General features: G+C 51.5%; 2 protein-coding genes across 3 annotated transcripts; both read left to right on the top strand.

Annotated features, from left to right (window-relative positions):
• The first annotated feature begins 360 nt into the window (after window positions 1-360).
• Window positions 361-26,583, top strand: HOGA1 (4-hydroxy-2-oxoglutarate aldolase 1). Of its 2 annotated transcripts, none has more exons than XM_062215325.1 (7): window positions 361-886; window positions 13,822-13,950; window positions 14,143-14,270; window positions 14,844-14,978; window positions 15,237-15,333; window positions 16,846-16,979; window positions 25,694-26,583. In XM_062215325.1, the coding sequence occupies exons 1-7, from the start codon at window positions 676-678 to the stop codon at window positions 25,841-25,843; spliced, it is 984 nt and encodes a 327-aa protein (XP_062071309.1). In that variant the 5' UTR covers window positions 361-675; the 3' UTR covers window positions 25,844-26,583. The 2 variants fall into 2 exon arrangements, with proteins under 2 accessions (XP_062071309.1, XP_062071310.1); XM_062215326.1 differs by lacking the exon at window positions 361-886 and adding an exon at window positions 8,427-11,108 and having other exon boundaries at window positions 13,822-13,904.
• Window positions 894-8,364, top strand: C17H10orf62 (chromosome 17 C10orf62 homolog). The gene has a single exon (XM_062215327.1). The coding sequence runs from the start codon at window positions 4,682-4,684 to the stop codon at window positions 5,516-5,518; it is 837 nt and encodes a 278-aa protein (XP_062071311.1). The 5' UTR covers window positions 894-4,681; the 3' UTR covers window positions 5,519-8,364.
• Window positions 26,584-27,693: the final 1,110 nt, after the last annotated feature.

Here is a 27,693-nt window from a genome sequence, read left to right as displayed (position 1 = left end):
GGAATGAAGGAAAACCGGGGCGAGGGTGGTCCTGGGGCAGGGGGAACGTCGAGCCCTTTCTTTCCCTGCTGTGGCTTCTCCTCCTTCTTCCCGGCCCTTCCCAGTACCCCAGGGCCAGCCTCGGCCCCTGCATGAATGAGCTGGGCGAAGCACTCGCCCTGGGCCCCGCCCTCCTGGTGACCACTGCTCTGTGGGGCTCTGTGCCACCTGCGCAGGCCCGGCCACGAGGCCACCTCGGCAGGAGGAGCCTGCCAGGCCGGCGGGGCAGCTTCTGGCCAGGTACGCCCCGCCTCCCGCAGGGCGGGCCCTGTCAGCCAATCAGCTACCTCCAGCCGCAGGAAGCCCAGCCAAGCTCCTGGCTGTGGCGCTGGGAATTGTGGGAAGAAGGCCCAATTGCCTGCTAGAGACTGCAGTTGGAGTCAGGACCTCAGGAACAAGCCCTGCATCCGGCCAGAGGGACACTGGGTTGTGGCATTTCTCCACCTGTCCGCTGGGGCCTTCAGGCCTTACCGCTGACCCTGGGGGCGGGGGCTCAGGCCTGCCCCGTTGCTCAGGAGTCAGAGGGGCAGCAAATTTTTAACCAGATGCATTGATCATTAACAGTGGGTAGGAAGGAGGCCAGACTCATCCTCAGCCGAGGGCACAGAGCGGCTGGCTCTCGGGCCTCCTGCGGAGATGCTGAGGCCTCAGCTGTGGTCCTGCGTGAGGCGGGGGCTGCGCAGGGGCTTGTCCAGGGGCGGGAGGGGCTGGGCCTCGGGGGCCGGGAGGAAGGTGGACGTGGCGGGCATCTACCCTCCTGTGAGCACTCCGTTCACTGCCACGGCAGAGGTGGACTACAGGAAACTGGAGGAGAACCTGCGGAAGCTGGGTACCTTCCCGTTCCGAGGTAAGCGCGGCCCGTCCAGGGCGGCAGGCAGGGGGTGTGAATGACCCATCCTCTTAAGCCCCTCAGAGGTGGGTGCAGGGCATTTTATTATGGGAGAACACGGCGGGCACTGGTCTGGAGTCAGGACCGTGACCCTGAACTAAACTACCTGCCTCAGTTTCCCCAGTTGCCACCTGTAGAGTGTCTTTTTTCTTTCTTTCTTTCTTTTTTTTTTTTTTTTTTTGAGTAAGATTTATTTAAGTCAGAAAGCTGCCGCAGGAGCCAGGTACAGGTTACACCTGTAAGGTGTCTTTTTAGTTCCCAGAGTTATTGTGGGGCTCAAACTGGATGATGGGTGTGAAGGTCCTCACCAGCCAGGCCCTCTTGGCCGGTGTGAGGGCATGCAGCCTGCGGCGTCAGCTCCCTCGGAGCCCGTTTGCACTCTCTTCTGGGCACAGCCTCTCTTGGCAGGACTAGTTCTCCGTGTTCCAGCTTCTCTGATTTATCTTTCCCTTTAGGTGGAGGTAGCCCCACTCTGAGGTCAGAAACCAGATCGTCTTTGTGCTGTTCTACATGAATTGCAGCCATGTCTGGGATGGCCTGTTCCATCCCTCCTGCCCTCATCTAACAGCCATGGCAGTCCCCTGAGCTGGTGCCTTCAGTAGCACCATCTCACAGATGGGAGCCTGGGGCTCAGTGGTGTGGTCACTTGCCCAAGGTCACTCAGTGAACCCATGAATGAGCATGCTCTGCCTCACTGCACTCACTCTTGTTTCGCCCACTGAGCCGCCAGGCCAGGCCAGGCTGTTCCAACAAATGGTGCTGCATGGGTACCAACTTTGGGAACAGGTGCAGTGTAGTGGGCACACCTGTAGACAGACTGCTTTCAGATCACAGCTCTTCACTTACTACGGGGTAATCTCTCTCAACCTCACATGGATTGACAACGCCCACATCATGTGAGGGTTGGGAGGAGATCTCAGGGAATGCAGGTGAAAAGCGGAAGCTGTAGGGTGATGTACGTGAGGAGACACTGCTTCCCATGATCCTAATTATTCAGATGACAGTGATTGGCTTTGTGACAATGCTACTTTAGGACAGTGACTGCTGGCCACACTGAGACCCCATTCATAGCTCAGTGCTGAGGTGATGTGACCCTTCCTTCCCTAGAGGACAATGAATGCCCATGGACAGCCACACCGAGCAGGGACACAGTTTCTAAGTAAGTCTCTGCTGCAGCTCGGCTCACTGGGGCCTGCAGGTTTGGGCCGAGGCCTGGTTCCCTTAAAGAGAAGCCAGAAGCTCCTTAACTGGTTCTGCTTCAGGTTCCAGGACACTCTCCTTCGGTGTTGGGGAGGTGGACTTTGCATCTGCAACTCCAGACCTTCGGCCTCTTCCTCAGGTCCTCCCCCTGCTGACTCCTGCAGAAGGCAAGGGGTGCTCGGGAGACCGCCAGGAGGACCACACGTGCTCCTCGTCCGTCTCCCTTGCAGCCCATGCAGGCTGCATGTGGCAGGGGCCCTGGGAGAAAGCCCTGCATCTGGAGGTAGAGGAGCTAGGAGAGCATCCTGATTCTGCCTTGGAGAAATCACAGCCTCTCCAATCCAGCCTCCTCATGTTAGCTGGGATCCGAGCCTTCAAGCTCTGGGCCGCGGTGCTCAACATATTCCCCCAAGGAGTCAGCCCTGGGGCACTGGCACAGAGAACACAGAGCCAGAGAGTCCGGCTGCTGTTCCCATACACAGGCAGATTGTCCAGGAAGGAAGCAGTGAACCATGGTAGCTCTAAAATCTGCCTCTCTTGTCCGGGCCTGGCCCCTGGGATGGACTTTGGCCCAGCACTCAGAGGAGAGGAGGGAACCATCACATACCACACTGCAAAGCCCTCCTGTGGTAGGACACAGGTTCTCTAGAGAGCTGTGAGCCTGCCCTCGATGCGTTCTTGAACGTCAGAGTCCTCTGGAAAGCATCGCCTGCACTGTGTACTCCCCTCTCCCCCGCCACCATCCCCCGGCATTCCCAACTTGTTACTGCTCATTTGAATAAAGAATATTGTTTTAAAGTAAAAGTTGTATCAGAGACCGCAGGGAAGGGCTGTGCTGAAGGGCCGTTTGGCCGTGAACTCACAGCCATAAACAACCCCAAAGATGGACTTTGAATTGTTTTTTTTCCAGATGAGTTTGGTGACAGCCATAGGCCAATCCAGCAGGACTGGGGAGATGATGTTCCCTCTCAGACTTTAACCTTGTATCTTACTCTTTTGGTAGCTAAAGTGGACCATGGCTTCTTGTGTATATTGAAGCCGTTGCTCTGTTAAAGGAAACGTATGTTTTAAATATCCTAATTTGTACAGCCTTCGCTTGGCATTTCTTCATTTTTTTTTTTAATGGTTAGATGCCTTTGAGAGTGAAAAGAGAGTGGTCCAGGCCTGTTTCTACCCTAAGAGGCCCTGGGTATTTATTTAGGACCCTGAGAAAGGCTTCCATAGAACAGTCTTTATGGAAAGCCTGGCCAGTAGGCCCACTGCTCACAACCTGGGCCCTTGAGTCAGCACAGGACAAGCTGATTGCCACAAAACAAAGAATGACAGCTGCAGGGCCAGCCTTGGGGGCATAGCAGGTTAAGCTGCCACCTGTGACGCTGGCAGCCCATTTGGTTGCTGGTTCAAGTCCCAGCTGCTCTACTTCCGGTCCCTGTTAATGCAACTAGGAAGAGTGGAACATGGCCCAAGTGCTTGGGCCCCTGCACCCACTTGGGGGACCCAGGTGAAGCTCCTATCTCCTGGCTTTGGCTTGACCCAGCCCTTCCTGTTGCGGCCATTTGGGGAGTGAACCAACTGATGGAAGATTTCTTTATCTCTCCCTCTCTCTCTCTCTAATACTGCCTTTCAAATAAAATAAATCTTTGGGGAAAAAAAAAGAATGAGAGCTGCATCAAACCGAGCACATTTAACATAGGGCAAATTCTGGGTTTGCAGATGTATCACCAAGGCAAAAGGTAGTAGCCTCCGTCCCATAATGGCCCCAGGGATCTGAGACCCAGGGGTGAAGTCTGTTGTCCTATTCACTCCGCCTTCTCAGCCCCCTGCTTGCCTTCCTCCATTGTGACCTCACTTATTCCAGAATGAGCTCCTTCCTAGGCCCATTTCCTTCCGGGCTCTGCCCTTGAATGGGGCAGAGGCTGCAAGTGGGGTTGGAATAGGCCAAGCTGCCAGCAGAGATGGACCCTCAGCCCCAGAGAAGGAGACACCTCAGCCCCAGATGACCAGGACTGGATGCCCCTGCAGTCAAAGGGCCCTCTGCCATGGCCAGCCTGAGCCAGCCTGTGCCCACAGAGGGCCACCACATGGGGAGTGGGGGAAATGAAAGACTGGAAGGTAAGGACTGAACTGCAGAATGGGTTCCAAGCAGAACACATAAGGGACTCAGAGTTGAAGAAGCTGCCCTTCCTGAAATTGAGAACAGCTACTGAGGTAGAAGACAGGACCCAGGCCTTAGGCAGTGCCTGCCAGGCTGGATGGGAGGGATGCTGTGGTCCCTCCCCACCCCACCCACAGCTGCCTTCCTCATAATGGGGTTCATTGCTGAGGTGGGAGGGGCATCCCAGGGAAGACACAGTGGGGGCCCCTGCCTGCCAGACACCCTCTGGGAGCATCCCCTTTCAAGCATGAGCCACACCACCTGGGCTCCCCCAGTTCCAGTGTGCTCTTAGCTCTGCCTGCCCTGCGTGGGTCCTGGAGACCTTCTGGGAGCTCATCCAGCAACCATCATGCAAGGTGGTGCTGGGTACGACCCTCCTGCTGGGGGGTGGAGGCCTGATGCTGTGGGCACAGCACAAATGGAGACAGAAGACAGCCCTTGAGTCTGCACGGGCCAAGCACGAGCCCCCAGAATGCCACCGAGCAAAGAAGGAGAGCTGGATCAAATCTCATTTTAGTCGCCTTTCCGAAGAGAAGCTAGTTCCCGACCTCTGTGCCAACTCCACCAGCGACGCTGCGCAGCCTGAGAGTGGGAGCGGCGAGGCCAGTACCACCATTCGCATGGAGACTTTTACCACTAAACAAGGAGGTGGGGGTGCAGCTCTGCACCGGGAGGCCTTCACCAGCAGGCAGAGGATGTCCGGGGCCTCAGCGATCAGAGAGACCCAAAAGGAGTCTGGAAAATCTCCATCCACAGATGAGGCCACGTGGGCTGCTGTGGCTTCCTGCACCAAGGAGATCGACACCAAGGGGCGGCAGCTGGCTAACTCCATGCTGCAGCGGGCCATGGCTCACCAGCACTCGGGCCACCTGGAGTCCAGAGACATCAACCAGGAGGAGCTGAAGGCCTTGGAGGAAGTGGAAATTAAGCTGAAGGGCAATTTCCTCACCCATCGGGAAACCACCATAGCTGGTGCCAACCACATACATACTTTCCATGGCCACCAGAACCAACAGGGTCATCCCAGCCACCCAAGCCATCAGAGCCACTTAGGCCACCAGAGCCACCAGGGTCACCCTGGCCACCCAAGCCATCAGAGCCACTTAGGCCACCCGAGCCACCAGGGTCACCCTGGCCACCCAAGCCATCAGAGCCACTTAGGCCACCAGAGCCACCAGGGTCACCCTGGCCACCCAAGCCATCAGAGCCACAGTTTGTCCAACCGCAGCCACTAGATCTGTGACTCCTTTGAAGCCACCTAACCATGGATGGACTTGCCCCTTCCCCGAGCAGGGCTGGCCCACACACACAGGCTCGTTTTCTCTCATGGGACAACCTGTGGGGCCCAGGGTAAGCTGCTGCCACCCAAGTTCCTTCTTCTTCAGGCTCCCTCTGTGGGCCCTTCCACTCCGTGATGGCCCTGAGGGAGGGAGAATGGGAAGGAAGCAAAGTAGCCCAGATGGACTCTGAGGTCCCCGAAGACCCACCCAGAGAAGATGGAGGCAGATGCCAGGAGCAGCTGAGAGCCCCTTGCTGATGCCAAATGCCTGAAGCTGAGCCAATAAAGCCTTGCAGCCCCTCACTCTGACCCCAGGGCTCTGCAGGCGGCCTCCGATCTGGGCAGGGGTGGAGGGGGAAGGTCCTTGGCTGGGCCTGATTTCAGACTCCATAGAACAGCTTTCCTGGCCTCAGAGGCTGGGGATGGGATAGCTCCAGAGCCCTCAGTAGCCACCTGCCTGTTGCCAGGGAAGCGGGAAGTGCCTGGTATTGGGGCAGTCGGGCTGAGAAAAGGGCTTTCAGAAGCCAGTGGCCAAACCAGGTTGGGACTGGGGGCCCCTCTTCTGGTGCTGTCCTCATTTTGTGTCTTCTCCAGTCTGTGGCGCCGCTCCCTGCAGCTCTGTCACCTGCTTCCTGGGGCCCACTGAGATCCATGCTGGCGCCTCCCCGCCACCCACATCCGTGGCTACTCAACTGGGATAATGAGTGATCCCTCCTTGTTTGTGTTACCATAGCCGGGGCCAGGACTGTGGCTGCTGCAGCCTCTTCTCTGTGTGTGTTTGGTACATGCCACGTCCTGTGTCAGGTCACAGGCCCAGAGGAAGGGATTCCATTATCTCAGGCATCTGGGATTCAGAGGCATAACTTGCCTGGGACGTGGCTGGGATTAGAGCCCGGCTCTGCCTGACTCCGACATCCATACCCCTGTCCCTTCCCTGTGCTGCCTGCCAGTCCTCTTCCCACCATCCCCAGATGGTTCTCCCTCTCATGCATGCCCTGACCTCTTCCCACGTGTCCTGACACATTCTCTGCTCTCCTGCCGGCCTGGCACTCCCCCTGCCGCCTCTTCTTGGGTCCCAAGAAGCTATTTCTGGGGCAAGGGGTGCCACCCCCGGCCCCCACCCTGAGTCAGGCAGTTAAAGCAACTTCTTACTGTTTGGATCTCTTACAGAGTTACTGGCAGTTATCAGCCTGTGGACCTCAAACTCCAGGGGCTCAGAGTCACTGCATAGGATGGATAAATCAACAAGCCCCCTAAATGTTGCTAATTAGTTTTATCACAAACAGGAAGGAGTGCATTTTTTGGCCATTACTAATAAGTGACTATAAGCAAAAATATATGTTTACATATGTTATAAATAAACATTGTATTTAAAATAGTTCATCCAAATTTTAAAATATTTGAGAGAGAGAGAGAGAGCTCTTCCATTTGCTCGTTCACTGCTCCCTCAAATGGCTACAACAACCAGGGCTGGGCCAAGCTGAAGCCAGGACCCTGGAATACAATTCAGGTCTTCCATGTGGGTGACAGGGACCCAATTACTTGGGATATCATTTGCTACCTCCCAGGTTTCATTAGCAGGAAGTTGGATCAGAAGTGGAATAGGGAGGAAACTGGCACTCTGATACTTGATGCAGGCATCTTAACTACTGTGCCAAATACCACCCCCATAAATATTTTAATTGGAAAAAATGGTGTCAATCAAACTGGGAAATGTTGGAGGTTGCTAAATTAGAAAAAAAGTGAAAAAGTGATAAGGTTTGGTTTCTGAAAGTGAGTAATAAAACATATACTCAGATCTGGAAGACCTTAAATTCTAATTAGCTAATTATGACTTTGGAATCTTAACTTTGACAAATGCTTCAGGCAGTAGACGGGCAGTTACGTATTGGCCTCTCACATCAGAGTACCTGGATTTGACTCCCGGCTCTGGCTCCAGACTCCAGCTTCCTGCTAATGCACACCCTGGGAGGCGGTGGTGACAGCTGGCTTAATGAATTGGGTTCTTGTCAACCCTTAGGAGATTGCTTTCCTGGCTTGGCCCCTGAGAATTTGAGGAATGGACTAGAAGATAGGCACTCTCCCTGTCTGTCCAACTCTTTGTGTTTCTCAAATCAGTAAATAAATAGTGTTTCAAACTGGCAAAATTAAAAGTTTATAACTAGTGGTATTGTACCAATGTTAATTCTCTGGCTCTGATCACTGTACCACAGGTAGATAAGATGTTGTTCATGGAGGTTGGGGAAGGGAATGTGCAAATTCTCAGTCCTATAAATTAAGAAAAAGTTTTCAGCAGCAGCACTTGGTGTGGACTAAGGATGCCCACAACCTGGCTGGCACTGTGGCATAGCTGGCACCTGTGACACAGCATCTCCTGTGAGTGCCAGCTCAAGGCCAGGCTGCTCTACTTCTGATCCAGCTCCCTGCTAATGGCCTGGCCCAGCCCTGGCCATTGCAGCCATCTGGGGAGTAAGCCAGTGAACCAGTGAACAGAAGAGCTCTCTCTCTGTAACGTTGACTTTCATATAAATTTTAAAATCTTTGAAAAAAAAGGATGCCCACATTCCATTTCCTGGATTTGAGTCCTGGATCTCTCCAGATTCCAGCTTCCTGCCAATGTGCACTCTGGCAGAAGGTGACGGCTAAGGAGTTGGGTCCTTACCACCACTTGGGGCACATGGATGGAGTTCCCAGTCCTGGCTGCTGAAGGCATTTGGGGGTGAACCAAATGGGGAAGATCTCTCTCTTTTTTTCTTTTAATGATTTTTTTAAAAAAATTTATTTGAAAGGCAGGGTTACAGAGAGGGGGAGAGAGAGAGAGAGAGGGAGATAGGAGATCTCTCTCTTTCTCTGTCTCTCTCACTCCACCTTTCAAATAATTAAATGAATCTTTGAAGAAAAAGAGAGAGAGAGGACGCGGGTAACTCACTGTTAGCCTCATACAAAGAAGGGCAGCTGACACCTGCCAGACTCCTAAGAGAGTTAGCTATGAGGGTGCTGGCTTCCCAGATCAAGGCTAAGTTCCACTGAAGTTCCGTAGGAAACTATGGAAACCTTTCAACAGGAAATGCTCATTTCTTCCCAGGGGGAGGTTGAATCACATCCTGCAAAAGAGTTCTGTCTCAGAGCAGCCTGGGGGCCGTCCTTTTGCGCAGCAAGCTGTCACCCCTGCCTCAGTGGGTGGAGGAATGGAGGCCAGAGGAGGGACTAAAACAAGCTGAGGACAGAACCAACTGTGGAGCCCTCAGGGAAGAGGAAGTGAAGAAAGCCTGGCGGCTTCCCAGGCGTCTGAGAAGCAACCACTCGGGAGGCAGAAGGTGTAGCAGGCAGAGGAAACAGCCTGAGCAAAGGCGCAGGGGCAGGAGAGTGGCTGGGGGACCCTGACAGGCAGCAGCATGGAGGCAGCCCCGGGCCAGGAGAAGCAGCCAGAAAAGTAACTCTGAAGCTTAGAGCCAGGGAGGACTTTCAAGACCCTCCTCCAGTCCAGTTTCTTACTTTATATGAAAGGCAATATCCCACAGGTGAGGTGGGAGATTGAAGGGTTCTGAGGACCTCTGATTTGTGAGTTGGTAACAGGGAAGTACAAGGAATAGCTAATGGGGGTGTTCAGAGGAGAGAGGTCCTAGGGAGGGTCCTGGAAGACTTCTTGGAGGAGGTGACAATTGTTGATGGACCAAGAGGACAGAAGAGTGGCAGGGGATACTCCTTTTGTGAGAGACTTGATTCCTTTTGGCTGCAGTGAGTCATAATGTTGCTTGTATGTCCCTGTCTCCAAACATCCATTCCCCTTCCCAGGCCATCCAGCTCCCCAGAGCAGCCGGTGTAACCACTGAGGCAGGGGAGAGTGAGCCTCTTGTCTTCCAACTACAGGGCCCTCCCCTCCACCCACCCACCTCAGTTTTAGGCTTGCACACCCTCTCCTGACTCCAGAAGAATTCTTGCTGATGCCGACTAAGCACCAACTTCTGAGGACTTTACCAATAGCATCTCATTTAAATGACAGAGCAACTCTTTGCAGGAGGTATCAGTAGTACCCCATGTTTCAGTTAAGAAGCCGAGGTCTCTCTCGCAGCTGGTGGGAGTGGGCGTCCTGATGCCCCACTGCCTCTCTGCCACCTCACTTTCCTCTGACCCACAGGGACCCTGGCCTTTCCCTGTCCTGTGGCCTCCTCTCCCACTGAGCAGGGGCACAACAAGCCTGGAACCAGGCACTGAGCCAGGGTGACAGAGGGGTCCCTTTGTAGCACCAGTTCACAGATCCCGGAGCACTTCCTGGTGCGTTTTCTGAGCCTTTAAAACATCCCTAGAAGGTAGGCTTGAAATGATCTGTCCATTACAGAAGGAAATGGAGACTCGGAGATGCACTTTTCTTGCCTAATAGCCAGGGACGACTCTTGACTCTAGTGTCTCCGATCTGTACCACACCCACGCTTCCCTGGCCTGGCATTGCTTCCTTCTCGCGAGGCAGGGTTGGGTCGATGTCCACCTTGAAGAGACGAGAGAGGGTGGTGCCAGGGAAGTTGGGGGCATGGGATCTGTGGCTGCCTCCCAGAGTACAAGACCCTGCTGTCATGCTGTTGAGGCCAGAACTGCCCGTGGGGCCCCAGGGGCCTCTGGAACTGACTGCCAGGAGGAAAGGTGACTTAGGGAGTGAGTGACCGTGGCTGGGTCAGTGGCCAGGGTGGCAGGCAGGGGTGGGGAGGACAATGTCTTTGGCACTTGAATGGAGGAAGCCATGAGAGCTTGATCTTTGAATCTTTAGTCAGATGCGCTGGTCCAATGCCAGCCGGGCCAGGCAGCTTTGCAAGGGGGTCTGAATCCCAGGAAAGCACGGGGACCATTAGGCAGCAAGACCCAGGGAGGCTCCCAGCTTGGTGCTGAGTAAGGAAACTTCCAAGGGCAATCAAACAGAAGCCAAAAGCTATTTGCCCCTATTCCCTCTAATGTCGCCAAGACAAAAACTGAGAAGAAAAAAAAAGCAAGTGAAGCGAGAGATACTTTGGCCACCGGCTCAGGGGATGGTAAGGATGTTGTGGACAGCGTGGAGCAGGCTTTGCAGTGAGAAGTTGAGTCTGCATCACGCCGCGTCCCCATACGGATGACTCATAGGAACAATATCTCTTGGTGCCGGTGCCAGGAAACTCTGCATTTTCCAGCGCAGCTGCTTTGCTTTTATCTCTGGGTTCTGCATATCTGCTAGCTGACCATGTTTCCCTTCTGGCTGTGACTGTCGGGAAACTCCAAGTCAAATGCGCGGTCCGTCTCCTCCAGCTGCATGGCCAGCACTGCTCCTGCTTCACGTTCCCCCAAGTCACTTTCTGTTCACGCACAATCCTGTTGCATTGTGTGCTGTATCTGCAAACTGCTTCAGTTGTCTTAAAAGTGCAGTGAGGTGGACAAGAGAAGGAAAAAGAAGAGGAAAGGGGAGAGTAAATGAAAAACACCTAAGGGGAAAAGAAACCGAGAAGAAAATGGATTCTACCGATGTTCCCTTATGTTCAGCTGATGAGCACCAGTTCTGTCACAGCTCGTGCTAACTTGCCTGGGTAAGAGAAGCCTCACAAATAGAAAATGCAAGATAAAACAATGAGATATCACTTTGCATGCAGGACATTGGTTAAAAATTAGTTCTGATGGTACCAAGAGTTGGCACAGACGAACACCAGCAGGCTCTTCCGTGCTGCTGAAGAGGTAGACGCTGAGTCATTAATGTGGCACCCGTGATGCTGCATGTGGGCATGAGTCAGCAATTACACACCCAAGTGTCTGAACTCCAGAGGAACTCTCAGACTGTGTACTCATACCCAAGATTTTTTTTTTTCTTGTGCGTCCTGGCATGTGGTACAGCAGCAGATCAAGCCACCTCCTGCAATGCTGGCATCCCTTATGGATACTGGTTCAGGTCCTGGCTGCTTCACTTCTGATCCAGCTCCCTGCTGATGTACCTGGGAAGGCAGTGGAAGACAGCCTGAGTACTTGGAGCTCTGCCAGCCATGTGAGAGACCCAGATGGAGTTCTGGGCTCTTGGCTTTGGCCTGGCCCAGTCCCAGCCATTGTGGCCATTTGGGGAGTGAACCAGCAGATGGAAGGTTTCTCTGTGTCTCTGCCCCTCTGTCCGTAACTCTGCCTTTCAAATAATAAATAAATAAATAAATCTTTAAAAAAAAGAACATGCTTGCTGTAGCATCTTTTGCAGGAGCAAAAAGAGGGAACATTTTACATGTCCTCAGCAAACAGATGAAAAATAAATTGTGGCTTAACCAGACAATCGAATGCTACGTAGCAATTATAATGAATGGATCAGAGTTAAGTATGGTGCTACAGACAAAGCTCAAAACATGTTAAACAAAACCAACAAACTGCAGAAGGTTATAGAAGCTGGATTCCATTTCTACAAGGTTGAAAACTGCAAAAGTGATTAGATGAGAATCCCCAAAAAGTGTGTGGACGATGACGATTAGAAGATGAGCTTATTTGGTGCCAAAAATATTGAAATTCCTGCATAATTCATCCATATATATATATATATATTTAAAACTAATTAATTTATTTGAAAGGCAGAGCTACAGAGAGAGGAAGAAACAGAGAAAGATCTTCCATCTGTTTGTTTACTCCCCAAATGGTGGCAACAGCCAGGTCCTGCTCAGGACGAAGTTAGGAGCCAGGAACTCCATCTGGATCTGCCACATTGGTTGGCAGGGGCCTAAGCACATGGGCCATCATCTGCCACCTTCCCAGGCACATTAGCGAGAAGCTGGATTAGAAGTGGAACAGCCAGGACTAGAACTGGTGCTCTGATATGGGAGGCTGGTGTCACAAGCAGTAGCTTAAACCACTGCACCACAATGCCAGAACCACATAATTCTTCCCAACACACATTTTCCATGAACTTTTTCTTTTAAGAAAAGATTTATTTATTTGAAAGGCAGAATTAGGGAGAAAGAGAATTCTTCCATCTGCTGGTTCACTCTCCAGAGGGCCTCAATGGCCAGGGCTGGACCAGGCTAAAGTCAGGAGCCTGAAGCTTCTTCCAGGTCTCCCACGTGGGTTCAGGGGCCCAAGGACTTGGGCCATCCTCCACTGCTTTCACAGGTACATTAGCAGGGTGTTGGATTGGAAGTGGAGCAGCTGGAACTTTTTTTTTTTTTTTGACAGGCAGAGTTAGACAGAGAGAAAGATCTTCCTTTTTCCGTTGGTTCACCCCTCAAGTGGCTGCTACAACAGTGCGTTGCAGCTGGCCGGCGTGCTGTGCCGATCTGAAGCCAGGAGCCAGGTGCTTCTCCTGGTCTCCCATGCAGGTGCAGGGCCCAAGGACCTGGGCCATCCTCCACTGCACTCCCGGGCCACAGCAGAGAGCTGGACTGGAAGAGGAGCAACCGGGACAGAATCCGGCGCCCCGACTGGGACTAGAACCTGGGGTGCTGGCACCGCAGGCGGAGGATTAGCTTAGGGAGCCGTGGCACCAGCCAACAGCTGGAACTTAAACCAGTGTCCAAATAGGATTCTGGCGTTGCAGGCAGCAGCTTTACTGGCTATGCCACAATGCCAGCCTCTCCATGAACTTTTTGAAGACCCCGCATGTCTTGTTCATGGGTCCATATGTCTGTCTGAAGTAGATAAAGACACAAATGGAAACAATAAATACCTGAGTCTGACAGAGAGCTAAGAAAGAGGAAGGTGATCGGGGAGGGTTCCCATGGGTGCTGGGAGTACAGTTGTGACTTATATTATTGTCTATTCTTTTTGGTGTGGCTGAAGCATTTCATTAAGGCAAAGAAAAAGGGCCATTGCCTGTAACACTGGCATCCCATATGGGCACTAGTTCGAGACCTGGTTGTTCCACTTGCGAACCAGCTCTCTGCTAATGGCTTGGGAAAGCAGTGGAAGATGACCCAAGTGCTCGGGCTCCTGCCACACATGTGGGAGACCTGGAAGAAGTTCCCTGGCTCCTGGCTTCAGCCTGGTCCAGCCCCAGCCATTGCAGTCATTTGAGGAGTGAACCAGCAGGTGAAGATTCTCTCTCTGTCTCTCCTCTCTCTTTGTAACTCTGCCTTTCAAATAAATAAAATAATTTTTTAAACAAATACAAATGATATGAACACTAGCATTGCACCTGCTGGCATCAGGGAAGAAATGTGTTGAGAAACACGTGTTGGGGAGGTAGGCACTTGGGGGGGGGGGGTTGTTGAACGCCAGTGTCCTGGTGGTTTATAAGGGGGTAAGATGGTGTCAGTCGCTGTGATGGGTGCTCTGTTGCAGGCTTCGTGGTCCAGGGCTCCACCGGCGAGTTCCCCTTCCTGACCAGCAGCGAGCGCCTGGAGGTGGTCAGCCGTGTGCGCCAGGTTATTCCCAAGGACAAGCTCCTGCTAGCCGGCTCCGGCTGCGAGTGTGAGGCCAGGATTCCCTGGGTCCTGGGGGTGGGCTGTGGGGCTGTGGAGCTCCAGGCTCCCGGCCTTTGGTCGGGTTCCACCTACTTGTTCTGCCCCTTCTGGACATGCCCAGACCCCGTTGCTCACCCCAGTGTCCCTGGCACAAGTCTCGTTCCTCCTGCCCTCACCACCCTCCTTCCTCCTCCTGCAGCCACTCAAGCCACAGTGGAGATGACGGTCAGCATGGCGCAGGTCGGGGCTGACGCCGCCCTGGTGGTGACCCCCTGCTACTATCGTGGCCGCATGGACAGTGCCGCCCTCATCCATCACTACACCAAGGTGGGTGTGAGGCTGGGCATGGGGCAGAGGCCAGGGACCAAGAGGAGGTGGGTGAGGCAGCGGCTCTGCCCCAGGAGAGGAGTGAGAGAAGCTGGGGTGGGGGGGTGAGCCTACTTCCTGGCAATACAGCTCAGGAAATGGTGGCATGCCAATTGCATCACTGTGTGACATGGAATAACTTGCCTAACCTCTCTGTGCCACAGTTTTCTCCCCTCTAATATGGAAGGGATGATGGTATCTACCTTGCAGGGATGTTGCGAGGAATAAATGAGATCAGAAGCACATAGGGCTTGGAACTGTCTGGTTTACAGAAGGCACTCGACAAAAGGGGGCTTCAAAACCACTGTGGAAAGGTGTGATGAAAAGATAATGTGCATTTCCCATGAGCCTTTGGGGACCGCTCGTAGACATCACCCACTCACTTACAGTCAGGGTGTGCAGCACCTTGGCTTACAGGTGGGAGGTAGAGCTGTCCAGGTGGCCCTGCGGTGCCGTGGGCCAGCAGAAGCAAGCCTCTGGCTTGTCAAAGGACCTGGGGCAGCTGTCCTCTCCCTCTTTTCTCTGCGCCCCCAGGTTGCTGACCTGTCCCCGATCCCTGTGGTACTGTACAGCGTCCCAGCCAACACAGGGCTGGACCTGCCTGTGGACGCGGTTGTCACACTTTCCCAGCACCCGAATATCGTGGGCATGAAGGACAGCGGTGGTGACGTGAGTGGCAGCAGCTCCCGGCCGGGGCCCCGCTCCTCCGTCTCTGGACTCTAGCGCTTTGACTGCCAGCTTCAGGGCAGCTCTCAGGTCTCTGTCAGCCCCTGGCTCCTGCTTGGGTTCTTTCCCTGGTGCAGGCTCTCTGTGGCTTTCAACTTCAGGGCATTGCTCAGGGAACCGGGCCCTTGTTCTCCCACACGTGTCTGGGCTTCCTCCAGGCCGAGGCGGGGCCCAGCTCTCACATGGCGTTTGCTGTTGCAGGCCACCAGGATCGGGCTGATCGTGCACAAGACCAGGAAGCAGGACTTCCAGGTGTTGGCTGGATCGGCTGGCTTCCTGCTGGCCAGCTATGCCTTGGGTAGGCTGCCTGCTGCTCTCAAACTGTCGGGGGTGACCAGGATCCTGCCAGGCAGCCGGGTCGGCCAGGAGAGACAATGAGGGCTGGGGCTGGGGCTGCAGAGAGTGGCTGCCAGCCTGCCTGCTCTGAAACCCTGGAGCCCTGGCCGCCCTGCTTGCTTGGGTGCTTGACTGTGACCACACTGGGTGGAGGAAGGTGGCAGAGTACAATTCCCGGCCTATAGGAGGGACACTTGCAGTTTGCTCTAAACCTTGAGCCCACTCTTGGATGACAAACTTGGCTGCTCTAATCTTTCCATGTAAATCATTCTCAGAGGGCAGAGACATTAGGGACCTCCTCCCTACTCCAGGAGTTCATCTTCCTCTCTCTCAGTCCTAGGCTGGAATAAATCGTCAGGTGCCGTTCCAGGCCAGGATCCTAGGAATGTCACTGAGACCACCTGCTCTTGTCTGTTGGGGTCAAGGTCCTAGGGTTCAGGTTGTCCTTGAGCCAGGGAAGGCAGGGAGGGAACATCTGTTCCTGCCAGCTGCAGCCCCACTGAGTACAGGTTTGCGTGACTTTTTCAATCCCACAGGAGACGGGGCTGCTTCCTTTCCCTCTGGTCACTGCAGACTTCAGCTTGTTGTCTGGGTCCTTGCACATCTCCTACATCCTTGCAGGGTTGGAGAGAGAAGCCATTTCCACCTTGCTCCTGAGAGCAGAGCTGCTGGAAAGAGCACAGCTCTGGAGACAGAGGATCTGAGCTGGAATCTCGGCTCGGCCATTTGTTCACCGCATCACACTGGGCAAGCACCCACCCTCTCTGGGCCCGAGTTTCTACCCTACAAAGCAAAGTAGCGTGAGGCCTAGAGAACGCCAGCCCTGTGTAGTGTCAGCTTATTCCATATCCTCTGCTCTCGCTCCAGTCTCGAGGCCTCTCCTGCCTGTCAGAGGTGGCAAGGCTTTCTGAGACCCCAGCCTGCTCATTTGCCTGGAAGAGAACAAAGCAGACTAGAGAGGACCTGTGACTTGTCCAAGATCACACAGCCAGTGGAAGGAAATGCCCAGACTCCCAACCCTGTGCCCAGAGCTCTTTCCATCCCTGCCCCCACTGCTGTCCCAGGCTGAATTCTCTGGGGGGGGGGGGGGGGAATAAGATTTCAGAAGAGCAAAGGCTTCCAGTCCACTTCACCCTCTTCCAGGCCGGAAGACTCAGGGGACTACTGGGGAATGCTGGAGGGGTCCGCTGACAGGTGGGCCTGGCCGAGGCAAGTGGTGGGGTGCGGGGAAGGACCTGGCTTTGAGCTGCCTTCAGGCCCTGCTCCCTGCCCTACCAGAGCAGCTCTGGGCCTGCAAGCAGCATTCTCTCTGGAAATGTGTACTCTGCACTCACAGAACGTGCCTTTGATGTGGCCCACCAGAGTAGAGAAATCCACATCCTGTGTCCCCAAGAATGAAGGGGCGCAGGGACCAGGGCTTGGGATCCCCTGTGGGAAGCATTTCTGGCTGATGTTCTGTATCTTGCTCTGGCAGGAGGTGTGGGGGGCGTGTGTGCCCTGGCCAATGTCCTGGGCGCCCAGGTGTGCCAACTGGAGCGGCTGTGTCTCACGGGACAATGGGAAGAGGCACAGAAGCTGCAGCATCGCCTCATTGAGCCAAACTCTGCGGTGAGCCTCCAAACAAGGGCAGCAGTCGGGGAGGGGGTGGGGATGGGGGGTCATCTGCATCCTCATTGGAGCAGGAGCCAGGGCTGGTGCGGAGCCCCCACTCAGTCTCTTCCCTTTCAGAGCACATCCCAATGTGTTAACTCCTTGTTCCTCCTCCAGAAAATCCTGGCTTAAGACAAAGTTGAGCCCTGTTGGTTCTTTTTTTTTTTTTTTTTTTTAAGATTTATTTATTTATTGGCTGGTGCCATGACTCACTTGGCTGATCTTCCACCTGCGGCGCTGGCACTCCGGGTTCCAGTCCTGGTTGGGGCACCAGATTCTGTCCCGGTTGCTCCTCTTCCAGTCCAGCTCTCTGATGTGGCCCGGGAGGGTAGTGGAGGATGGCCCAAGTGCTTGGGCCCTGCACCCACATAGGAGACCAGGAGGAAGCACCTGGCTCTTGGCTTTGGATTGGCGCAGTGCGTTGGCCGTGGCAGCCATTTGGGGGATGAACCAATGGAAAAAGGAAGACCTTTCTCTCTGCCTCTCTCTGTCACTGTCTAACTCTGCCTGTCCAAAAAAAAAAAAAAAAAAAAAAAAAGATTTATTTATTTATTTGAAAGGCAGAGCTATACACAGAGAGGAGAGGCAGAGAGAGAGAGGTCTTCCATCTGATGGTTCACTCTCCAATTGGCCGCAACAGCCGGAGCTGTGCCGATCCAAAGCCAGGAGCCAGGAGCTTCTTCCGGATCTCCCACGTGGGTGCAGGGATCCAAGGACCTGGGCCATCTTCTACTGCTTTCCCAGGCCATTGAAGAGAGCTGGATTGGAAGTGGAGCAGCCGGGACTGGAACCAGTACCCATATAGGATGGTGGCACTGCAGGAGGTGACTTTACCTGCTAAGTCACAGTGCCGGCCCCCTGTTGGTTCTTAAGTTTAAGGGAACGTTAGAATTCTTTTAGGTATTCAGTTACAGCTGGGCCCAGGAATATGCATTGGAAGAAGCATCCTGAGTGATGGTGCCGTGAGTGATCCTGGACCATCCTTAGAGAGAGTGAACCAGGGACGTGTCAGTCAGCTTTCAAGAGGCCAAAGTCTGAAAAATAGAATGTGGAGGGACGTGAAGGAGAGAGTAAAAGGCCGAAGGCATTCAGAGCCCAGGCTTTCCCAGAGAGTTCTTTCTTCACATAATCTATGTGCAGTCAGGCCCTGATCCCCAGTTCTTGGCTGGGTAAGCCAAGAAGAATTTGAGATGAAATGCTGGTCAAGTTCAGAGCCATTCTGAAGCCTGAGGCAAACAAAAAAGTGTATGCTCCCATATACTGTTATTACATATGTTTTACATTTTTTTTAAAGGTTCTATTTATTTATTTGAGAGGCAGAGTTACAGACAAAGAGAGGGAGAGACAGAGAGAAAGGTCTTCCATCCACTAGTAAACTCCCCAAATGGCTGCAATAGCTGGAGCTGAGCTGATCTGAGCCAGGAGCCAGGAGCTTCTTCTGGGTCTCTCACGTGGGGGCAGGGGCCCAAGCACTTGGGCCATCTTCCACTGCTTTCCCAGGCCACAGCAGAGAGCTGGGTCAGAAGAGGAGCAGCCGGGACACAAACCAGTGTTCATATGCCACAGGTGTAGCTTAGCCTATTACACCACAGTGCAGGCCCCTAAATTAAGTTTTTTACTTTGAAATCATTTTTGGTTCACAGCAATTGTAATAAATGTAATACAGATAGATCCCATGTATCTGTTAGCCAGTTTCCTCCAAATGGGAACATCTTAAAAAGCTGTATACTGATTTCACAACCAGAGTATTGACATCAATACAGTTGTAGTACGGAATAGTCCCAACACCACGGGAGCCTTCATGTCGCCTTTTGATGGCTGCACCTCCTCACCCCTGCCCCCATACCTTTGCACCCCGAGAGACCACATATGCTCACCGTTTGTATAATTTTGTCAGTTGAAGACACTGTGGACACAGTATATATAGCTTTTGGGGATTAGCTTTTTTCACTCAGCATAATTCTCTAGAGATTCATCTAGGTCACTGCATGTATCAATATGTCATTCTTTTTCATTGCTGAGTACTATTCCATGGGATGGCTGTACCATGGAATAGCCAATTTAATTATTTACCTGTTAAAGGATAGGTTTTTCGTGTTTTTTTGTTTTTTTTTTTTTTAAGATTTATTTATTTTAAAGGCAGAGCTTCAGAGAGAGGAGAACTTCCATCCAGTGGTTCACTCCCCAAATGATTGCAATAGCCAGGTCTGGGTCAGGCCAAAGCCAGGAGCCAGGAATTCCACCCAGGTCTGCCACATGTTGGCAGAGGCCCAAGTACTTGGCCATCTTCTATTGCTTTCCCTAGTACATTAGCCGGGAATTGGACCACAAGTGGAGCAGCAGCTGGAACTCAAACCACACTTTGATATGGGTTTCCTGTGTCACAAGTAGTAGCTTAACCCACTGTGCCACAACAGTAGCCCCAAGGACAGTATTTGGCTGATAAAAACTGCAGTAGGGGCCAGTGCTGTGGCGTAGTGGGTAAGGCCGCCGCCTGCAGTGCCTGCATCCCATATGAGCACCGGTTCTAGTCCCGGCTGCTCCTCTTCCAATCTAGCTCTCTGCTATGGCCTGGGAGGGCAGTAGAAGATGGCCCAAGTCCTTGGGCCCCTGCACCCACATGGGAGACCTGGAGGAAGTTCCTGGCTCCTGGCTTTGGATCGGCACATTTCTGGCTGTTGCGGCCAATTGGGGAGTGAACCAGTGGATAGAAGACCCCTCCTCCCTCCCCGCTCTCCTTCTCTCTCTGTGTAGCTCTGCCTTTCAAATAAATAAATAAATAAATAAATCTTTAAAAAAAAAAACCGCAGTGAACAAGTTTTTATATGGCCTCAGTTTTTATCTTCATAGGATCAATGTACAGCAGTGCTATTGGAGGATCACACGATGCTCAGTGCTTTAACAAGCTGCCAGCCTGCTCTCCAGAGTGCCTTACCATTTTACATTTCCACCAGTGTAAACATATGAGTGATCTTCATTCTTGCCAGATTTTGGTGTTGTGACTATTTTTAATTTTTAGCTATTCTGATGGCTTAGGCAGTAACATCTCCTTGTGGCTTTAATTTTCATTTCCCTGGTGGCTAATGATATTGAACAGCTTTTTGTGGTTTTTTTTTTCTGGTTTTTGTTTTTTTGCAGTCTGTGTCCTCTTAAGTCAAACATGTTTTTGTGTCTTGCCCCTTTTCTAACTGAATTTTTTTTTTTTACTGTTGAGCCTTGAAAGTTATTTATATCTTCTAGACACGTCCTTTTCCAGATATATGGCATGTAAATATTTGTCTCCCAGTCTGTAGCTTGTCTTTTCATTCTCTTTGCCTTTGTGCAGTAAAAATTTTAAATTTTGACTTCACCCAATTCATCAGTATTCCCTTTTTTTTGGATTGTACTTTGAGAGTCAAGTCTCAGAACTCCTTGCTTTTAGCACTAGATTGCAAAGATTTTCTCCTATTTTTTGCTAAAAGTTTTATAAATCTGTTTTGTGAATCTGTGGCCCGTTTTGAGTTCATTTTCTGTATAAAGTGTAAAGTTTAGGTCAAGGTTCATTTTCCCCCCATGGATACCCTCTTGCTCCAGCACCATTTGTTGAAAAAGCAATCTTTCCTCCACTGAATTGCTTTCATACCTTTGTCAAAAATCAGTGGGGCATAGGTGTGTGGCTCTATTTCTGGGCTCTCTATTCTTCCCATTGATCTGTGTGTCCTTCCCCGGTACTACCACCCACACTTGATTGCTGTTGCTATGTGGCAATCTTAAAATAAGTCTTATCAAAGACTGATTCCTTCCACCTTGTTCTCTACCCCCCCGAGCAAAAAAAATTATTTACTCTCTTTCCATGTGAATTTTAGAATAATCTTGTTTATATCTACAAAAGAATCCTGCTGGGATTTTGCAAAAATCGTGTTAAATCTGTACATCAACCTGGGGACAGTGTCATCTTTACTATGTTGTTTTCCAGTCTTTCAACATGATGTGTCTACTTAACCAGGTCTTTATTTATTTCTTCATCATTTTATAGTTTTCAGCAAAGAGTCCTGTATATGTTTTGAGAAATTTGGGGGCACTTAAAATGGTATTATATGTTTAATTTCACTATCCATGTCTTCATTGCTAGCTCAGGACACACTTGGTTTTTGCAGGTTTATGCTGTGTCCTGTGACTTACTGGTTCTAGGAGGACTTTTTGGACAGATACTTTGATTTCTACACAGACGGTCCTATCATCTTCAAATAGGGACAGGTTTATTTCTTCCTTTCTGATCTCTGGGCGCCTTATTTCCTTTTCTTGCCTTATTGCAGTAGCACTTCCTGCACTGTGTTGAATAAGAGTGCATAGAGCAGTCTTGCCTTGTTTCTAATATTTTATTTTAAAAATATTTATTTATTTAAAAGGCAAAAGGCAGAATGAGAGAGAGAGAGAGAGAGAGAGAGATCTTCCATCTGCTGGTTCACTACCCAAATGGCAGCCACAGCCAGGGCTGGGCTAGGCTGAATCCAGGAGCCTGGAACTCCATCTACGTCTCTCATATGTGTGGCAGGAACTCAAGCACTTGAGCCATCTTCCACAGCTTTCCCAGGCCCATTAGCAAGGAGCTGGATTGGCAGTGGAGCAGCCCTGACTTCAACCCATGCTCATATGGGATGCTGGTATTGCAGGCAGTGGCTTAACCCCCAGTACCACAATGCTAGCCCCTATTTCTGATATTAAGGGAAAAAAGTCAGCCTTTCTCCATTATTTATAATGTTAGCTCTAGGTTTTTCTAGATGCTTATTATTAAGTTGAGGATGTTGCCTTCAATTCCCAGATTTCTTAGAATTTTTAAAAATCACAAATGGTGTTGAATTTTGAAGGATACTTTTGGGCATTGACTGATATGATCATATGACTTTTTCTTCTGTTAAAACTGTGGATTACATTAATTTTCAAATATTTGACCGAGACTTCTTTTGCTAAACACCACTTAATCATGATGTAGAATTATTTTTTAATAATTTATTTTCATTTTATTTGAAAGGCAGAGACAGATCGTGTATCTGCTGGTTCCCTCCCCAGACACCCATAACAGCCAGAGCTGGCCAGGCCAAGGCCAGGAACCTGGAAGTCTATTTGGGTCTCCCACGTGGGTGGCAGGAACCCAAATACTGGAGCCATCACCCGCCCTTCCCGGATGTGTATTAGTAAAAAACTGGACTGGAAGCAGAGTAGTTGAAACTCGAACCAGGCACTCTGATATGTGATGCAGGGACCTCAAACAGCAAGTAAACTATACCTGAAGCCTGCCCAATAATTCTTTTGATACATTGCTGAATTCCACTTGCTAATAATTTGTTGAGGACTTTCATGTCTCTGTTCATGAAGAATATGGTCTGCAGTTTTTCTTGTTTTGCATAGCTTTTGTCTGGTTTTGGTATGAGGGTAATACTTACATTCATAAAATAAATTGGGAAGTGTTCTCTCCAATTCTGGAAGAGACTTGTTGATTTGGTATTAAATCTTCTTTTGACATTTGTAGAATGCTCCAGTGAAATTATTGGAGCCAAGAAACTTCTTTCTTAGGAGTTTGTCTTTTTTTTTTATTATTACACTGTGCACCAGGCTCTGCACTCAGCTTCCACTGAGAGCTCCCCGCTGGAGGGTCAGGAGTGTCTCCCTGCTGCTCCCCTGCCTGGCCCATTGATGTCACCCATGTGTCTAGGAGGGAGTCAGGGGATGAGCTGGCCTGGGGTGGCCTCCTTAACGGTGGGCAGTGGTGAGAAGCGCGACTGTCCTCGCTGGGGCCTCTGACACTGGCCAGCCAGGACTGAGCCGTGGAGGCTTAGGCTTTTGTTAACCCATTGCTGGCCTGTCTGGAGAGAGGTGATTGCTAGAGTTCTCCATCTTGTTAGGCTTCCCCTTTCCCAGTCCGTTGGCAGAGAGAGCAGCCTGGTGTTGGGCCTGTATTGTCTGTGCCCATTGGCATTTCATGGTTGCTGGCTCCTTGTCTAGCCCCCGGGGTTGTGTTGGTCTTTGGGGGTCCCTGGTTGGTCTTCTACCTTCCAGAGCCTTCTTATGTCTGTTCTTACATAACATCCAGGATTTTAATTGTACTTACTGGGAAGAATAGGGGCAAGTACTTCCACTCCATCTTCCTGAAAGTTGTGTTGTTCTCAGCGGTGCCCCTCCAACCCCTTCAACGTTAATGTAGTTGAAAAGCTAAAAAATTGGTAAGTGGGTACATTAGAACTCATAGCACTATTTTAGGTTTAAATATTATGTGTATATCAAAAATAGAATTTATTATAACTTAATTTCTCTGACTTTAATAGGAGCAAACTTATCACTTTTTTTCCCCCAAATCTAGGAGAAAAAAATAAGCATTAAAAAACAAATAAAATCAAGTGGATAGGGGCACACATGTTTACTTTTGCCTGAGGCTACAGTTTGGCAAGACTTAGCTCTGTCAGATCCTGTCTTTATCTAAAACTTTATTCTTCATGGATTTTTAAAATATTGCATTGATACGTTATTCATTTTGATGAGTGAGGTTTTTGGCACTCCCTTATGTTTTCCACGTGAGGCTGAGCCAAGCATCACCCTCACAGCAGATTCGCTCAGGGGTCGGGAAGTGAGGGCCGAGGAGAAGCACGAGTCTCCCGAGATGGGAAGCTCGTCCTGGGATGGGCCGCTCTGTAACAGCTTGGAAGGACTGGCCTTAATGAGGCCTCTTAGCTGAACCCCACAGGGCCCAGGCTCTGGGTGGGGTCTCCACCCCCAATCTGTGAAGGAGAAGGCCTGGACCCCGCATCCTATCAGGACAGGAAAAGGAGCAGCATTTGGGACCCTGGGGACTGACCTGGTATTCGCAGTGCTCTCTTCACTGGATCCTGTGACACCTCTGTGGCGTCACTGCTGTCACCACCTCGTTTTTCAGACGAAGTAGCTTGGGTTGCCCACTGGGGACAGCAGACGTCCAGCTGCTGTCCCCTCTCCCTTCACTCTGTCCTCGTTCCTGTGCCAGCCCGGGCACTTGGTCAGGAATGCCTGGAACACCTTCTGCTGCCTGAATTGTAGGCTCAGACGCCCCAAGAGCACTTTGATGTCACCCTCTCGCCCTGCCCCGGTTGAACACTGTGTCCTTCCCACACCTGCCCTGCGCTCGACCTCTGGCCCTGGTGTACTTAGGGCTTTCCACAGCCTCTGCCCACAAGGCCTTCAGGGCGGGAAGAGGCTGTGTCCACGAGGTCCTCGGAGGCCCGCAGTGGTAGCAAGCTCTTCTCCAGGTGCCGCTCGGTTCCTTCCCCTGCCCTGGGTCTTTCCCACCCACTCAGGTCTGGGGTACAAGCCAGGCTCTCTGAACACCCCGGGTGGGAGCAGGCTGGGAGGAGGGTCCAAGCCCAATCTTGCTGAAGTCTACTGGCCTCTAGTGGTGAAGAGTTGTTAATCATTTACCCTAAGGTCCTCTTTTTATTTATTTGTTTGTTTTATTTTATTTATTTATTTGAAAAGCAGAGTTACAGAGAGGCAGAGGCATAGAGAGAGGAGAGAAGGAGAGAGAGAGAGAGAGAGAGAGAGAGAGAGAGAAAGAGAGGTCCTCCATCTGCTGGTTCACTCCCCAGGTGGCCACAACTGGGCTGATCTGAAGCCAGGAGCCAGGAGCTTCTTAGGGGTCTCCCACGCTGGTGCAGGGGCCCAAGGACTTGGGTCATCTACTGCTTTCCCAGGCCATAGCAGAGAGCTGGATTGGAAGTGGAGCAGCCAGGACTTGAACTGGCGCCCAATAGGATACTGGCACTGTAGGCAGCAGCTACCTGCTGTGCCACAGCGCCGCCTCCCCCTTTTAATTTAAGCCCTCTTAATTTTACCCTACATGGAGCCCATATTTCTACCTTCCCTCCAAATAAAACTTGATTAAGTACTGGTTACTGTCTTAGTTTTTAGGCAGTCAAAGATTAATCTAACATTACTGATCAGCATGCTGTAACCAATTGCCATACCCAAACCAAAGAAACTTGGTGCCTCATTGAGTTGGTAAAATTGCAGGCCTGATTTTAAATTAAGACAACAGCTTTGAAGTCCCCTAGGCCCCATTCATGGAAAGGCCCTTAGAGCCCCCTCCTGTTTTAGACAAGAGAACTTGCTTAGAAATAACAAGTCAGTGGCCCATGGTGGCACAGCAAAATGTCTTTGGGTGGTAGCATTTCCTCTCCTGTGAGAGTGTGCAATTCAGAGCCAAGGGAAGAGCTATGGCTATGTGGGTGGGGGATCTGCTAGGCTGGGGGAACAGGGGTCTGAGCTGTGTGGGAGGCGCTGGGAGGCCCTTCTCCTTCCTGGGTGAGGTACCAGGCACTAGGCCACAGACTGGGGCTTTTGTGGCCAGATCTGTAGCCTTGCCGCCTTCTGCCATCACAGCCTGAGGATGGAATGGCGCCCTGCTCCCTGTTGGGGTGGGTCTCTCCCTCGAGACCAAAGGAGACGCCTTCCTTCCTCTGTCTGAGCTTTTGGCGTGTGGCTCTAATACTGACAGGTTTGGGTCTCTAGGTCTGGATTCCATTCTACCCCATGTGTCACAGAGAAGTGCTAGTGTTGCTTTACTGGGGCAGGGGTTGGAAAGTCTGAAAGTGACAGACGTCTGGGCCCCAGGGGTGTGCACGTGTGAGGGGGATTCCCCATCCCTTCTAACGGGCCCTGCTTCTTAGGTGACGCGGCGCTTCGGGATTCCGGGGCTGAAGAAAGTCATGGACTGGTTTGGCTACTACGGAGGCCCCTGCCGTGCGCCATTGCAGGCGCTGAGCCCTGCTGAGGAGGAGGCCCTGCGTCTGGATTTCACCAGCAATGGCTGGCTCTGAGAGCAAGCAGGGGACCTGCCTGGCTGAGCTCGTTTGTCTCCTGCCTTGCACCTGCAGCTTAAAGGCGTGTGGGAGAAGCAGGGGTACTGACCTCTTTTCCTACTGGGGTCTTCCGGCACTCTTATCCTCATAGCCCTGTGACTTCTCACGTTTGTATCCTGCATCTGAGTCTCTGAGACCTTCAGGCTGGGAAGGGCAATGTCTCACGGTCTCTACTGCACACGTGTTCCTGTGACCCAAGGCACTTGAAGCCAGAGCAAGAGAGGAAGGGCAGGGGGTATCTGGGCACAAACAGGTTTTACTGACGGGATCACTACCTAGACTTGGGGCTACAACCCTTAGGCTTAGGTAGCCAGGGCTACCCTAAGAGCCTGTGTCTGACTCCTTCCAGGGGTAGCGGTAGGTTAGGAACCTGGATGGAGAAGCTGCTGGTCTTGGAAGGGCCAGCTGCTTTCTACCCATCACACCCTTCCCCAATCTGCCTACCTTCACCACACATTCTTGTCTCCAACTCAATTCAACTGTTAATGCAGGGAGACAGCCTCCAGCTCCTTCAGACTGCTAAACCATGACACCTGGTGGATAGACATTATAATCTAGAGACTGCAGTGACCGGCCCAGGTCCAAAACAGTAGGAAAGCGGTACTTGGCCTTGAGACAGGGCCACGTTTTGCCTATAGGCTGTCTGCTTTTATTATTAAAAAGAATCACCTTGTTACTATAATAAAGTTTAAAGTAAAGCTGGTGTGGCTCTGTTCAGATGGACACTCCGCTGCTCTGTAGACCTTGGGTCGCCTGGCTGCGTGTCAAGAACCTCTCTGGAAGTGCCTGAGCTCTCACAGCGGCCTTTCTGCAGGTCTGAAAGAGCCCTAACAAGACTGGGCAAACAGGCATTAGATTAATGGTGGCCTAGGAAAGACTTAATGAATTTTTTAGTGGGAAACTTTAATAGGCAAGGAGGCACAATTGGGATATTTGGAGACACACAGTATGTTAACCAAATAGCTTTTCTCTCTCTCTCTCTTTTTTTTTTTTTTTGACAGGCAGAGTGGATAGTGAGAGAGAGAGACAGAGAGAAAGGTCTTCCTTTTTGCCATTGGTTCACCCTCCAATGGCTGCTGCGGCTGGCGCATCTCGCTGATCCGAAGCCAGGAGCCAGGTGCTTCTCCTGGTCTCCCATGCGGGTGCAGGGCCCAAGGACTTGGGCCATCCTCCACTGCCTTCCCGGGCCATAGCAGAGAGCTGGCCTGGAAGAGGGGCAACCGGGATAGAATCCGGCGCCCCAACTGGGACTAGAACCCGGTGTGCCGGTGCCACAAGGCGGAGGATTAGCCTGTTAAGCCACGGCGCCGGCGCCAAATAGCTTCTCCAATGTGGTTAACCCTCTTCCATAGTAGTATCTATGTAATGGCAGAAAAACTGAAATTTTTTTTAAGATTTCTCATTATGTTTTAGTTTTTTAAAAAATTTATTTGAAAGGCATAGTTACAGAGAGGGAGACACAGAGATTTTTTTTTTTTAAAAGATTTATTTATTGATTTGAAAGGCAGAGTTACAGAAAGAGATGGAGAGACACAGAGAGATCTTCCATCTGCTGGTTCACTCCCCAAATGGCTACAACAACCGGGCTGGGCCAGGTTGAAGCCAGGAGTTAGGAGCTTCTTCCAGGTCTCTGATGTGGGTTGCAAGGGCCCAGGGACTTGGGTCATCACCTGCTTTCCCAGGGGTACCAGTAGGGAGTTGGATTAGAAGTGGAGCAGCCGGGATTAAACCAGTGCCCATATGAGATGTAGGCGCTACAGGTAGCAGCTTACCTGCTATGCCACGGCACTGTCCTGTCCCTGACACAC

This window comes from Lepus europaeus, chromosome 17, assembly GCF_033115175.1.
Source record: "Lepus europaeus isolate LE1 chromosome 17, mLepTim1.pri, whole genome shotgun sequence".
Classification (NCBI taxonomy): Eukaryota; Metazoa; Chordata; class Mammalia; order Lagomorpha; family Leporidae; genus Lepus; species Lepus europaeus.
This window is presented reverse-complemented; position numbering and strand designations above follow the sequence as displayed.